Source organism: Schistocerca americana, chromosome 8, assembly GCF_021461395.2.
Source record: "Schistocerca americana isolate TAMUIC-IGC-003095 chromosome 8, iqSchAmer2.1, whole genome shotgun sequence".
NCBI classification, from domain to species: Eukaryota; Metazoa; Arthropoda; class Insecta; order Orthoptera; family Acrididae; genus Schistocerca; species Schistocerca americana.
Genome location: NC_060126.1, coordinates 36,752,854 through 36,766,586, shown reverse-complemented (window position 1 = coordinate 36,766,586; position 13,733 = coordinate 36,752,854). Strand labels below are relative to the sequence as shown.

Sequence of the window (13,733 nt, the reverse complement as noted above, 5' to 3'; positions counted from 1 at the left end):
GAGCATAACCAGTGTATTTTGAGATATGTGACTCCAGAGCATCCTCTTTATTCCTAATTTTTCTTTCATAAGTTGTCTTCTCTGTAATAGGCACTGTGCTAGTTTCCCATACCAACTGCCACCACCCAGATAATCGGTTTTGGATCTGAATCTGTGAAAGCATCTACAGACAGTGGCTGTGGAAGGAGAAGAAAGTTCCCAGTGTCAAATACAGACACTTCTCTGTAGTCAAACTTACTTTGAAATTTTAAACAAGTGTGACCTAAATGCTTTCATTTTAACTTCTTATTAACAGCAGTTGAGTCGCATGGAGAATATGGCAATGAAGGCCCTGTCATCAACTCTAATTTTGATCATTGTTTAAGTTTGCAATAATGGATGTGACTGGTTGTTGTGTCTCTTGATAAAAAGGACACTGTATGAGCAGTACTAAGTAATTTTCAAAAAATATTGAATCACAAAAACAAAGAATTTTGAAAAGGAGCTCCCTTTATTTTGCTGTAATGGGAAACTGATAAATGTTTAGTTCACTTTTTATGTAATAAGAAATAATTTGTTAAACAAATGATCGGTTTAAAAAGTTCATTTCCTCTACAAGCTTCATTATGTTACAGTTAATGTATCTCATTTTAATATGAGTGGTTTGAATATCCTGTAACTTAAGTTTAATTCTAGTGAAGCATTTATTAATTCCACAAATCTTAAACACACCAGATTAAAAATGTTTACATATTTTTGAAAATATTTGCCTTTGCTGCCGATGAAGAATTTTGTTTATTTTCATGTCATAAACGTTGACTGCCATTCCCTTTAAAATCACCACTCATTACAAAATGTACTGATGTATTTATTTTTATGTTATGTTCTATCTATCCTATTTTTTGTAATTAATGCTTTGTTTTGATATCTTTAGCTGTAACTGCAAAGTTGGTAGTGTGTGTCAGTTATTAATGATTCTAAATAATCCAAGAGTTAAGAAACATTTAGGAGGTTATGCCTGCAACTTATTCATAGCTCTCAGAAAAGTGATTCCTGTAATGTCCTGTGTAGGCACATTAATATTATGTCAATCAATTTTTGTTATAATATACAGTGACTTAGGACTATTATAATAGTAAATAAAAATGATTTGTTCTCATGGGATACATAGCTTTATTTCTGATCTGACTGAGAATTTCTCCACAGGCAAAACACGATACACTAACTGAGATAATGACACATTTTTCCACTGCCAGAACATAATTTGGGACAGAGGGGACCTCAGAAATATCCAGTCAGACCTTGACAAGATTTCAAACTGTTGCAAGGCCTGAGCACTAGCTTTATATGTAGGCATTGTCGGATTTTGACACCAGTTTCATTCAAGGAGTGCCAGGTGCAGCAGACATTACTGCGGTGCTGCACGAGTGTCGTGAACGTGTACTGCCGAATACCGAACACTTCCGCTTGCCACAGGTTGTTTGCATTGCTTATTGTGCAATTTTTCTGTTGGCTTCCTTCTTATTTTCTAATTGTTTGAAGGGATTAGTGCTTGTTTGTACATCACATATATTGCAAAATTTTTCTGTTTATTATACATGCTCAAAAAATTAATTTTGTATGAGATATTTTGATACAATGAGTGATATTAAGTGGAATTTGACAATCCTTACATGTGTATTTTGATTCTCAGCAGTGTAGTTAATTACTGATACACGTTTTACACACACATTAACATAGCTGCACATAGATGCGTACGTGTATCTGATGTCGAGCACTGTCCGTCTCGTGTAATGTGGCTTGCATTATTGCTCTGTTTAGTTGTCTAAGTTGTTTATGCACTGCACACAATTTACTGAGGACAGCAAACCAAAGCTCAGTTATGCACTGCACTGCACTGCACTGCACTTGTACCACCTGCCAACTGTGTAAACCTTGTCTGTCCCCGTGAAGCTGGTCGGCCGGGCAGCAGCACGAGCTGGAGGCAGCTGCTAGTGTGCTGAGGTGCAGCGATGCCCACAGGTACATGGAGTGGCGCGGCAAGGCGAAGCGGCACACGCTGGCCATGGCGAGCTCCGAGGAGGTGCAGGAGGCACAGCGCAAGATGCGCACGCGCCGTACTGGCCTCCCTACGGTCACGGAGCGCCCCCCAGGTCAGTATCGTGTACCAGCAGCTGAGAGTTGGTGGCTGTTCTTTGTCTGGACTGTGTTGCCCATTTGATTTACTATTGTAAATTGACACTGTGCTCTGCACTGTAGTAGCATGCACCAACATTTACCATTTTTGTTTTGCTGTAATTTTGCTGAAAAATGTGTGATATGAAACTGTCTTAAATTTTGGGAACCAGAGTGCGTATTTGTCCACTAGTGTCAGAGATACACTCCTGTGGTACAAATTGGATTGAGGTAGCACATTCTACAACTACTGGGGCAGGCAGCAGCTGTGTGCAAACAGAAGTTAATTCTGCCTGAATATGTGTGTGTTGTGTATTTGTATTCTTAAACACAAGCACTTCGAAGCATGACTTACAGTTGTAGAATAGTTGTGTGGCAGAAATTTGCTGTTGTGTTTACAGAGAGAGAAAAGAAAGTAAGGTACCGCCGTTATCATATGTAAGATAGATGGAGTTATGAGATTCCTTATGAGTCAATACCCCAATACACAATACCAGTGAGTGAGATGCTTGGGAGGTGTGTGTGTGTGTGTGTGTGTGTGTGTGTGTGTGTGTGTGTGCACGCGCGCACACAAAAGCGGGTAGATGGGCACTCACACACATGATGGTGATTGGCTCCAAGCCGCATATCAGAGTACAAGCTTACCATACCATTCCATTGGGTGTCCAATCAGCCATTTATAACAGTTGAGTACAGCTGTTAAAATTTTTATTGTAGACTATGGTTCATCAACTGATTTTAATCAAGCTGAAATTTGCATTGGTGCTATTTTAGGTGAACTGGCTATTTCATTTCTGTGGCACCATTACCTTTTTGTGACTGTAATAAATTTTATGAGGGATATCTTCTGGTAAACCTTCCGGGATGTAACCGTGAAAGCCTTCATACTATTTATGAGGTATGTTTTCCTTCTTCCACAGTTGGTGCTTTTTTTATCATGATTACACAGGAACAGCTTGCTTAAGAGATTTTTGTTATGTTAATGAGAGTCACCAACTGTCACTGAATGTGTGTTACTTTCTGTTATTGTCCTATGCCAGAATCATACAGAAGAATTAGTTCTTTGATAACTAACATTAATCACGCAGATTACGAGTCATGTGGTACTGTTTGCTGTTAGCTTGTTTTCAGACTTGGCTACACGGCTGTACTGTATTTCAATAGCAAGACATGCTTTTATTGTTCCAAATCCTGCTTTTAGTTGGTAGCAGTGATATGTAATTCATAATATTTATTTCACTCCAGTTATGTGTGTATGTTAACATGCTAGTGTTGTTTTTGTCAGATGCTTAGCAACCACACCATGTTTTCAAAATAATTGACAATTTTGAATAGAATAACAATATGAATTGTGTAGATTGACATTCACCATGTAGAGGGGGCATTGAGTGGACAGACACATTTAAAGTATCGCTTGGGAAAATAAAGATTTCGTCCAAATGCTGATATTTTCTAGCTGTCTACTTTTAAATATTCCTGTCTGTCACTGAACATTTTCTCTGTGTGGTGAGTAGCAATATATATACAATTCCTACTGTTATACCACGATTTTTGTAAGACCTTGTATGCTTAGAAATACTGTCTACTTGTGGATATTGTCTTTTGTTTAAACAGAATTAAGACAATAAAAGATGAAAAACCCATTTTATTAGTATGGTTGCTATTTCTCATCTTCAAAAAACTGAAAAATCAACTTACTTTTAGTCAGAACAATAAACACTTTCTATATTAGCGTTTTTGTTACAGTCTTGTACCTGCACCATTAAGGGAATTTGGGGGGGGGGGGGGGGGGGTAGCCAGAATCCTTTATTACTTCTGCTGTTAAGTACTTTCTGTTAGGCTATGGTCTCCCATTTGTTTATTTGTTAGTAACACATATGTCAGCTCTGCAGGATGTCACCTAGATACTGAAGAGAGAACACAGTCTTGCCAAGCAGTAATCTTGATGGAGGGCAGAGTTCTCAATAGGCCTGTGAACAGAGAAAACAAACATCAAATTTTGAGATTTATAAATGTGAAAATAATTACTTTTATCATATGAAAATTCTTACAGATAAAGAGGAACTTTTGTAAACCCTCATCGCCAGTTTTGTAAAGGCCTCATTGTTACTGCTGTGGAGGCCGAGTCGCCACAGTTGTTAGAGTAGACAGACTTTGTGAGTTTGTGAAATGGCTTCTGGTGCTGTACACCACTAAAATTTCTCCCTGCCTCTATTTCACAGTTATGCCCAAAGGGTCAGGTAACAACTAGGAGAATGAAGGCTCTGCAACACTCCATCAAATTAGTAACAAAGTCACATAAATGAGTTAAAAAGGTTTACTTATCTTTGTGGCTAGTTGAATATTGAAGTCTGCAACACTGTATGTGATATAACACAAAAAAAGGCCCTGACTGGCTAAGTGCAAATAATTGTAGGTAGACTTCACAGTGCATAGTAAATGCAATTTACAACTGCTCACTTCTAAGAGTTCACTAAGTGACATTCCCTGTCAACGTCAGCTGTGGACAATGATCTGTAACCAAGTGGGTGAGAGACTGCTCTTCTATCTTCCGAGTAGGCTTCTGTCTGTTGTTGTCTGGTCATTGGCTGATTGTACTTGGCCAGCAATTGGCTGAGCCACTGTTGATATCTTCATCCTCAGCGCCACCTGTTTCACTGGTGGAAGTTGTGCAGGTGACAAGTCTTTATGGCACTGGCACCAGCTCACATCTTTGTGCCTGTGGTGCTTTTGCCCAGGCTGTCTTGTTCGGACTACACAGCAGGAACTAAAGGAAGAAATGTATACAAGGGTTATACCAAAAGTTTCTATCAGAATTGTTTCCTGAGGCAGCAAAAATCAGAAAATATGTATCTGAAATTAACACTTTTGATAGTCTGAGGAAATCTCCAACTGCATGAGAAATCCAGTTTGTTTCGATTTCCATGGTGGAGTAACAACAAATGAAAAGGATAGGTAGCTACGAACAACACAGAGCAGACATTGAGTTGCAGGCACACACAATGAAAACACTGTTAAAACTTTAGCTTTTGGATGAAGTAGTCCTTTTTCAGAAGCAGAAAAACACACACACACACACAGATTTTGTCTGAGGCCGCATGGGCTCGACTGCAGTCTGCACCTACGTCTGTGTCTGACGTGAGGGTGAATTGATAAGGGGGAGGGGAGTGATGGGAGGGTAGGGGTGGGGGAAGATATATTGTTGCTGTGAGAGCAAGCAGGGATGTGTTGGGCACAAGATAGGGCTGCTAGGTGCAGAGATGGAGGCTGTGCTGATGGATGGGGAGGGGAGAGGGGAGACAAGGTTAATAGGTGTGCTGGTGGAATAGAAGGCATATGTAGCATCAAAATTGGAGCAGGGAAGGGGGTGCACAACAAGGACTAGCTGAGGTCTGAGCCAGATGGATCACGAAACTGAAGGATATGTTTTAGGGAGAGTTCCCACTTGCCCAGCTCAGAAATGCCTATGTTGGTAGGAAGGATCCATGGCACAGGCTGTGAAGGAGGCTTTGAAGTGAAGTACATTATGTTGGGCAGCACGTTCAGCAACTGGTTGGTCCAGCTGCCTCTCGGCCACATTTTGATGATGGCCATTCTTGCAGAAAGACAGCTTGTTTGTTCTCGTGTCCTCGTAGAGCGGAACAGAGTGGTTGCAGATTTAGTGAATAAATCATGTTGATGCTTTCATGGGTATCTGTGTCTCTGATGGGATAGGAGATGTCTGTAACAGGGCTGTAGCAGCTGGCTGTGAGAGGTTGTGCGGGACTCTTCTTCCATCTAATTCTATTGCAGGAATAGTACCTGTGGTCTAGAGGTAGTGTCTTTGACTAGTAATCAGAACGTCCTCAGACCTGTGTTAGAACCCAACCACTGCTTAAATTTTGACTCAGAATGGTGGCCGAAGACTTCCAACATAGGAAGACACCCTCACTCTGCTGACAATCTCATGAAAGAGATCGGAGGAGCGAACAGAAGTTCAAGACACACTCTTGTCCTTGGGGCGGGAAACTATCCTGAAAAGGCTGAAGAATCAGCAATGATAAATGGAATGAGGATTCAGAAGGCAGTGGAAACCATTGCATTAAAGGCACATAATGTGTATCCACAGGACATGTGGCCTTTAATTGAAAAAATGTCTTGATGAGTTTCCCATTGGCAAAAGATTCTGGATTAATCTCTCATTCAAATCTCCAGGAGGGGACACCCAAGGAGGAGGTGTCCATGAGAAAAAGTTGCAATAACCAACTTTAGGATAACATTGTACAAGTTGGAGCATGGAATGTCAGAATTCTGGATGTGGTAGGAAAGTTAGGAACTCTGAAAAAGGAAATGTAAAGTCAGTGGTGGTTAGTGAAGTGGACTGGGAAGAACATGAGCATTTCTGGTCAGACAGATATAGGGTGATAACAACAGCATCAGAAAATGGTATGATGGTAATAGGATTTGTTATGAGTAGGAAGTAGGGCAGAGAGTGAGCTACTGTGGACTGTTCAGTGATAGGTTTGTTCTCATCAGATTTAACAACAAACCAGTGTTGACAACAATAGTTCTGGTATGCAAGCTGATGTTACAAGCAAAAGATGAAGAGGTAAATAAAGTGTATGAGGATACTGAGTGGGTAATACAGTTTATAAATATAGATGAAAATCTTATAATCATGATGGGTTGGAATGCAGATGTGGGGGAAGGAATAGTAGAAAGGGTTAGGGGAGAATATGGGTTAGTCATTAGGCGTGGCGGAGGACAAAGTCTTATGGAATTCTGCAAAAAATTTCAGATTGTAACATGAAAAACTCTTTTCAAGAACCACAAGGGAGAGAGTTATACTGGGAAGAGGCCCAGAAACATGGGAAGCTTCCAGCTGGATTAGACCATGTTTAGACACAGATTCTGAAATCAGATATTGGATTGTAAGGCATAGCCTGGAGCAGATACAGACAGAGATCATAATTTAGTAATGATGAAGAGTAGACGGAAGTTAAGGAGACTCATACAGAATCAGTGTGGAAGAAAATGGGATACTGAAGAACTGAGGAATGAGACATGCGTGATTTTCACTAAGGTGTAGATGTGCAATGAGGAATATTACGGTTGGCAGTTCACTTGAAGAGGACTAGACATCCCTTAAAATTGCACACACATATATTCCACAATCAGACCTATGTACAATGAACATAACTCCAAAGAAACTGTGGGTAACAGAAGAAATATTTCAGTTGATTGACAAAAGGAGGAAGTACAAAAATATTTTGAGAATGGCAGGAATTCAGCAGTATAAATCACCTAGGAATGAAATAAATGGGCAGTACAGGGCAGCCAAGGAGAAATGGCTGCAGGAAAAATGTGAAGAAATCAAAAAAGAAATGATTGTCTGAAGGATCAACTTAGCATATAGAAAAATCAAAATAATTTTTGGTGAAATTAAACGCCAGTGTGGTAACATTAAGACTGCAATGGGAATTCCACTGTTAAATACAGAAGAATGAGCAGATCGGTGGAAAGAGTACATTGAAGGCCTATATGAGGGGAGGACATGATAGAAGAAGAAACAGGAATTGATAAGGAAGACTCGGTGATCCGTACTACAGTCAGAATTTGAAAGAACTCCAGACGATTTGACATCGAATGTAGCAGTAGGGGTAGATAATATTCCATCAGAATTTCTAAAATCATTGAGGAAAACAACCAAACAACTTTTCAAGATGTTGTGTAGAATCTGTGAGGCTAGTGACATACCATCTGACTTTCAGAAAAATATCTGTCCAATTCAGAAGATAGCAAGGGCAGATAGACCCAAAAGCTATCACACAGTCAGCATAACATCTCAGACATCCAAGCTGATGATAAGAATAATATAGAAAATAAAACTGAGGATTTGTTAGATGACGACAAGTTTGGCTTTAGGGAAGGTAAAGATACTAGGGGCAGTTCTGACATTGCACTTGATAATAGAAGCAAGACTGAAGAAAAATGAAGATATGTTAATAGGATTTGTTGATCTAGAAAAAGCATTCGAATAAGTGAAATAGTGCAAGGTATCAAAATTCTGAGAAAAATAGGAATAAACTACAGTAAAAGATGGGTGAATACAATATGTACAAGAACCAAGAGGGAAAAACAAGATTTAAAACCAAGAAAGAAGTTCCTGGATTAAAAAGGGTGTAAGAAGGGATGTAGTCTTTCACTTCTGATGTTCAGTCTATACCTCAAAGAAGAAATTATGGAAATAAAAGAAAGGTTCAAGAGTGAGATTGAAATTCAAGAAGAAAAGATATGAATGATAAGATTTGCTGATGACATTGTTATCCTCAGTGAAAGTGAAAAAGAATGACATGGTCTACTGAATGGAACGAACAGTCTAATGAGTACAGAATATGGAGTGAGAGTAAACCGGAAGAAGACAAAAGTAATAAGGATAGCGAGGAACTTAACATCAGGGTTGGTGGTCACAAATTACACAAAGTTAAGGAATTCTGTCACCTTGGAAGCGAAGTAACCCGTGATGGACAAAGCAAGGAGGACATAAAAAGCAGGCTAGCACAGGCCAAGAGGGCATTCCTGTCCAAGAGAAGACAACTGTTATGAAATTTGAGGAAGAAATTTCTAAGAATGTGTGATTGGAGAACATTCCTTAGCAGTGAATTGTTGACAGTGGGAAAAATGGAGCAGAAGAGAATCAATGTGTTTGAGGTATGATGCTACAGAAGAATGTTGAAAATCAGGTGGACAGATAAGATAAGGAATAAGGAGGTACTCTGCAGAATTGGTGAAGAAAGGAAGATAGACTGACTAGAAGACTGTACCAGATGGTAGGACACACACCGTTGGGTGGCTTGCGGAGTATCGATGTAGATGTAGATGTAGATGTAGACATGTGTTAAGGCATCATGGAGTAACTTTGTAGGTACTAGAAGGAACTATGGAGGGTTGAAACAGAAGTGAAGACAGAGATTTGAATATATTCAGCAAATGATTGAGGACATAGGATGCAAGTGGTACTCTGAAATGATGAAGTTGGCACAGGAGAATTCGTGGTGGGCCACATCAAATGTGTTAGAAGGACGATTCAAAAGAAAAAGGAGTCATGAGATGAGGGGCTGGGAAAAGTGTTGGACTAAGGATGGACGAGGATATTGTGTAGTTTCAGAGGACAGAGGAATACCACTGTTGGAGGGGTAGGGAGGGTGGGGATGTAGGATATTCCTCATTTCAAGGCACGATGAGAGGTAATTGAAACACTGGCACAGAATGTGACTATTACTCCAGGCCTCAGTGGTACTGAATCACGAGAAGAATGCTACGGTCAGTGGGTGTGTGGAAGGTTGTAGTTGACTGGAGACACAAAGCACAACAGGCCTCTTTCTTGTTGAGATTGGGAGAGTATTTCCCCAAGATCCTTCCCTCCCCTGCAGAAGGCTCAGGTGCAAAACCTGCTCGGTCCACCCACGCTGCACTTCCTATCCAGTGTTAGCACAGATTTTTCCTACCTTGTCAGAGGTTGAACCACCTGTGAAAGCAGCCATGTCGTGTACCATCTCTGCTGCAAACACTGCACAGCTTTTCATGTCAGTGTGATAACCAACGAGCTGTCCAGCAGGATGAATGGCCACCATCAAACTATTGCCGAGAACAAAGTTGACCACCCAGTAACACAACATAGGACTGAGCACAACATGCAGCTGAGCCCAACGTGCTCAAGTTCAGTGGCTGCTTCTCAGCCAAGACTATCTGGATCCTTCCATTCACACACAGATGGGAATTATCTTTGCAACACATCCTCCCTGTTCCCAGTTTACAGTAACCCATTGTCCCTGCGCCCTCCACCTAGCAGCTTCCCCTTCCTCTATCCTCCACCACTTTCCAGTTGTGCCACTTCTCACCAGCTCTGACACCTGTGCACCAAATGTCTAGCTCATGCATCTGCCTCCCCTCCCTCCGGCATTCCTAGTTGACAAACTGTCTGTCTCCTTCCAAGCTGCTAACCACCCACTCCAACCCCTCTTCCTACCTCCTGCCTCTCTTTCATTTTACCAACCCCACCTGACTCGAGCCCCACCCCGACCCACCCCACCTGTTGAACTGCATTGTGCATCCTGCCAGTACCGTGTGTGTGTGTGTGTGTGTGTGTGTGTGTGTGTGTGTGTGTGTGTGTGTGTGTGTGTGTGTGTGTGTACTCCTGCTTGCTTATTTTTTTGTTCACAAATGTGCCTGCAGTTGCTGTAACCTTTGAAGCACATGTTCGTAAGTTAAAAATTTAATACGAATGGCGTAGTTACTGCTACTTGAACCAAGAGATGTTCAGTCATTATTGGCTATGATCAAAATCAAGCTATTTAGTTGTTCTTTGCAAATGTTTCAAATTTTTTATAAAATGCCTGTAAACTAATCAGATAAATTACAAGTTGAGTCCGTGAATTGTTATGTGATCAGTTATTATCTGTACTCAGTACGCATAACATAGCTGATAATCTCCTTTTAACCTAACCCTTTAGATTGAAAAAAAAATATTTTGAGCTACAGCAGTGTGGGAGTGGCTTAGTCATATTTACGTGTTAGTACTAACTCCTTTATTATTTCAGTTTCTATTGATACAAAGAAAAAGTGTAATTTTGTAATGTCACTACATTGTAAATTACATGTGAACCTGACTTCGATCCACGAATTTTCACCAGTCGCAGGTGAACCCACTTCGTGGCAGTGTAATATGGTATTAAACAGTGGAAAATCCATTATGCAATGTAACAATACAATGAAAAGGATAGTTGCTACTCACTATATAGCGAAGATGCAGAGTCACAGAAAGGCACAACAAAGAAAAGTCCGAAAGTTAACTTTCGACTGACAAGGCCTTTGTCAAAAATAGACAGCATACATACACTCATGCAAATACAATCATACATACGTGACCACAGTCTCTGGCAGCTGGAGCCAGTCTGGCCATGTGTGTGAGTTGCATTTTTCTTGAATGTTTGCGTATATATGTTGTTTGACAAAGGCCTTGTCGGCCAAAAGCTGACTTTCTGATGGTCTTTTTGTTGTGTCTTTCTGCAACTCAGCATCTCCGCTATATGGTGAATAGCAACTATCCTTTTCATTGCATTGTTGATCTTGGATTAACATTTATACAAGCCAGATTCCTGAGATAAGCTTGATGTGAGGTCATTTTCTGTGTTAATCTGAGGTCCTGTGTCTTTATAATGGAGAGATAGACAATCTATGAGCACTGATACTTCTGCTTTCATCTGACTGGACATATCACTGACTGATGATACATATGTCCACTTTTGCTGGAAAGACAGCAGAGCGAGTAGTATTTGGCTTATTGTCAATACAGGTATATGGTGTATAAGGGAACACACATGGGCTTCTGGCTCGAAGGGTACAATCGACTGCAGATACCCCTTTCTTTAAAAGTGGAAACTGTGTGTCACGATCAACCATATCGTCCCATTACTAGTTGTCATTGCATTTTGCATGGTTCAGGTCAGTACTAGATCGGTGTGTGCTGGTCACAATTTTCAGCAGTCTTTGTAGGTAACAGAACAGGGGAAAAGATACTCAAAACACTGGTGAAGGAGAGATGGAAGGAGGTGAAAGTGACAGTCCCATCCTTCTTTAGATGGATTGTTGTTGTTTTTAAGTTCATAAATACTAGTACTGTGCTTGTGCAATGCATTACTAGCAACTGAGTTTACTAAGTCAGTCAGCTTTGTTACATTATTGAATTTGAGTTGATAAACTGAGATGTTATAAAACAGTAAAACAGCTAAGGCAGGGGACAGTCATCCAATTTTAGATGAGGGAAGAGATTCGTTATCAAGCATGTGCACATGCTCCCTGCCCCCCCCCCCTCCCTCCCCCCTCCCCCTCTCTCTCTCTCTCTCTCTCTCTCTCTCTCTCTTACACACACACACACACACACACACACACACACACACACACACAGAGAGAGAGAGAGAGAGAGAGAGAGAGAGAGAGAGACGGGGGGGGGGGGGGGGGTAGTCAACATAGAAAGAAAAAAAGGGAAGAACACTAAAACTCATAAAAGAATGGTAAAAGTTCATAGTCATCTAGCAGAATTGTGGCAAGAAAATAATGAGGAAAAATGTTTAGGAAAAAGAATAAAAATACAAGAAGAGGGATGGGGGCTGGAAAGAAATATACAAACCTCTGGGAAATGTCCAGTAGCTTAATTTTTTTTTGTCCCTGCCTATCCTAATTGTAAGTAGAAATCAGCGAATAGTTTATGCCATTGTTAGAGTTACATTCCAACTATCCTCAGATATTACAGAGTGCATTTTATACAAAAACAAAGTACTATAGTATTGTAAGATATAGTTCACATTTGAAACAGTATTGGCACAAAGTTTCACAATGAATGTTACTGCACTTGGAATGCTGCATAAAACTTAACTGTGTTTATGTTGAATAGTAATTCTAATTGTAATCACTGTTTACTTATTTAGTTTTCCTATTTACCTGTTATATTTTCACACAAATGCATTTTGTTGCATGGAGATAGATTTGTGTTTAGTTATTCAATCAGTTTTCTGTCATTACATATTTTTGTTTTAAACTGCTTCTTTAATTTGTTCCTGTACTAATTTCAGTACCTTATATTCTGTTCCTCACATTATTAATTTTGGTTTTCATTTTGTTCTTTTTTCCTTATTGTGTGGGCTGCTTGTTTGGTGTTATGCATGCGCGCAGAAATTAGCCCAGAAGTAGTGTCTGAAGTAGAGGCGCGCATGCGCCGCAAGTACCCAGTCTTACCACCACCACCACCACCCGCCAGCAGGTTCCCTCGCCACAAGAAACTTTCTGGCCTCGCCACAGTTCAGGAGGCAAATAATCGACCAGGTACTGTAACACTTTATTTCCATTGTCTCTCTCTCTCTCTCATATATTTAAGTTACACGTAAGTTTTACTTAACAGAAGAGTGTTTTAATATTTTCTTAATATGTAATTAGTTTTGAGCTTGATACCAGGAATTTAAAATAATTCTTAGAGGTGAGACTCCTGTGTATTAGCAAACGTATTTGGGATTGAAGTGCTTTATGGTAAAATTAGTTGAAATCAAGGTGTGGTGATATTTTTAAAGATGCAGTAAATGCATGTCAATCGCCATGTAGCAGAGATGTTGAGTTGCATACAGGCATCACAAAGAGACTGCTAAACAAGTAAACTTTTGGCCAAAAGGCCTTCTTCTGAATTAGGCAAAACACACACACACACACACACACACACACACACACACACACACACACACTGATGCGCAAATACAACTCAACTCACACATATTGTCTCTGGCTGCTGAGGCCAGGATTATTGACATTATTCGATCCTGGATTTTCCATTGTTTGGTGTATGTGTGTGGTGCACAATATATGATAGATACTTCCCAAGTGAAACTCTCTCTCACTACCTCACTAAAATTTGTGTTTTAAATCAGCTGGTTGTTGTGAGACAAGAGCTACCTGTAGCTTCATCAATTCTTTTAGTGGAATACATAATAAGTCTTCAGCTCTCATTTAATATGTGGTGTAGCAGTTATAACTGACAGATTTTGTATTACTGC

General features: G+C 40.2%; 1 protein-coding gene across 1 annotated transcript in view; it reads left to right on the top strand.

Annotated features, from left to right (window-relative positions):
- The window catches only part of LOC124544969 (serine/threonine-protein kinase SIK3-like), a 181,409-nt gene that overhangs the window by 117,493 nt on the left and 50,183 nt on the right, over positions 1-13,733 (top strand). Inside the window, exons 14-15 of the mRNA XM_047123717.1 lie at positions 1,933-2,132; positions 12,865-13,014. Coding sequence (XP_046979673.1) covers positions 1,933-2,132; positions 12,865-13,014 — 350 coding nt within the window. The remainder of the gene's footprint in view (positions 1-1,932; positions 2,133-12,864; positions 13,015-13,733) is intronic.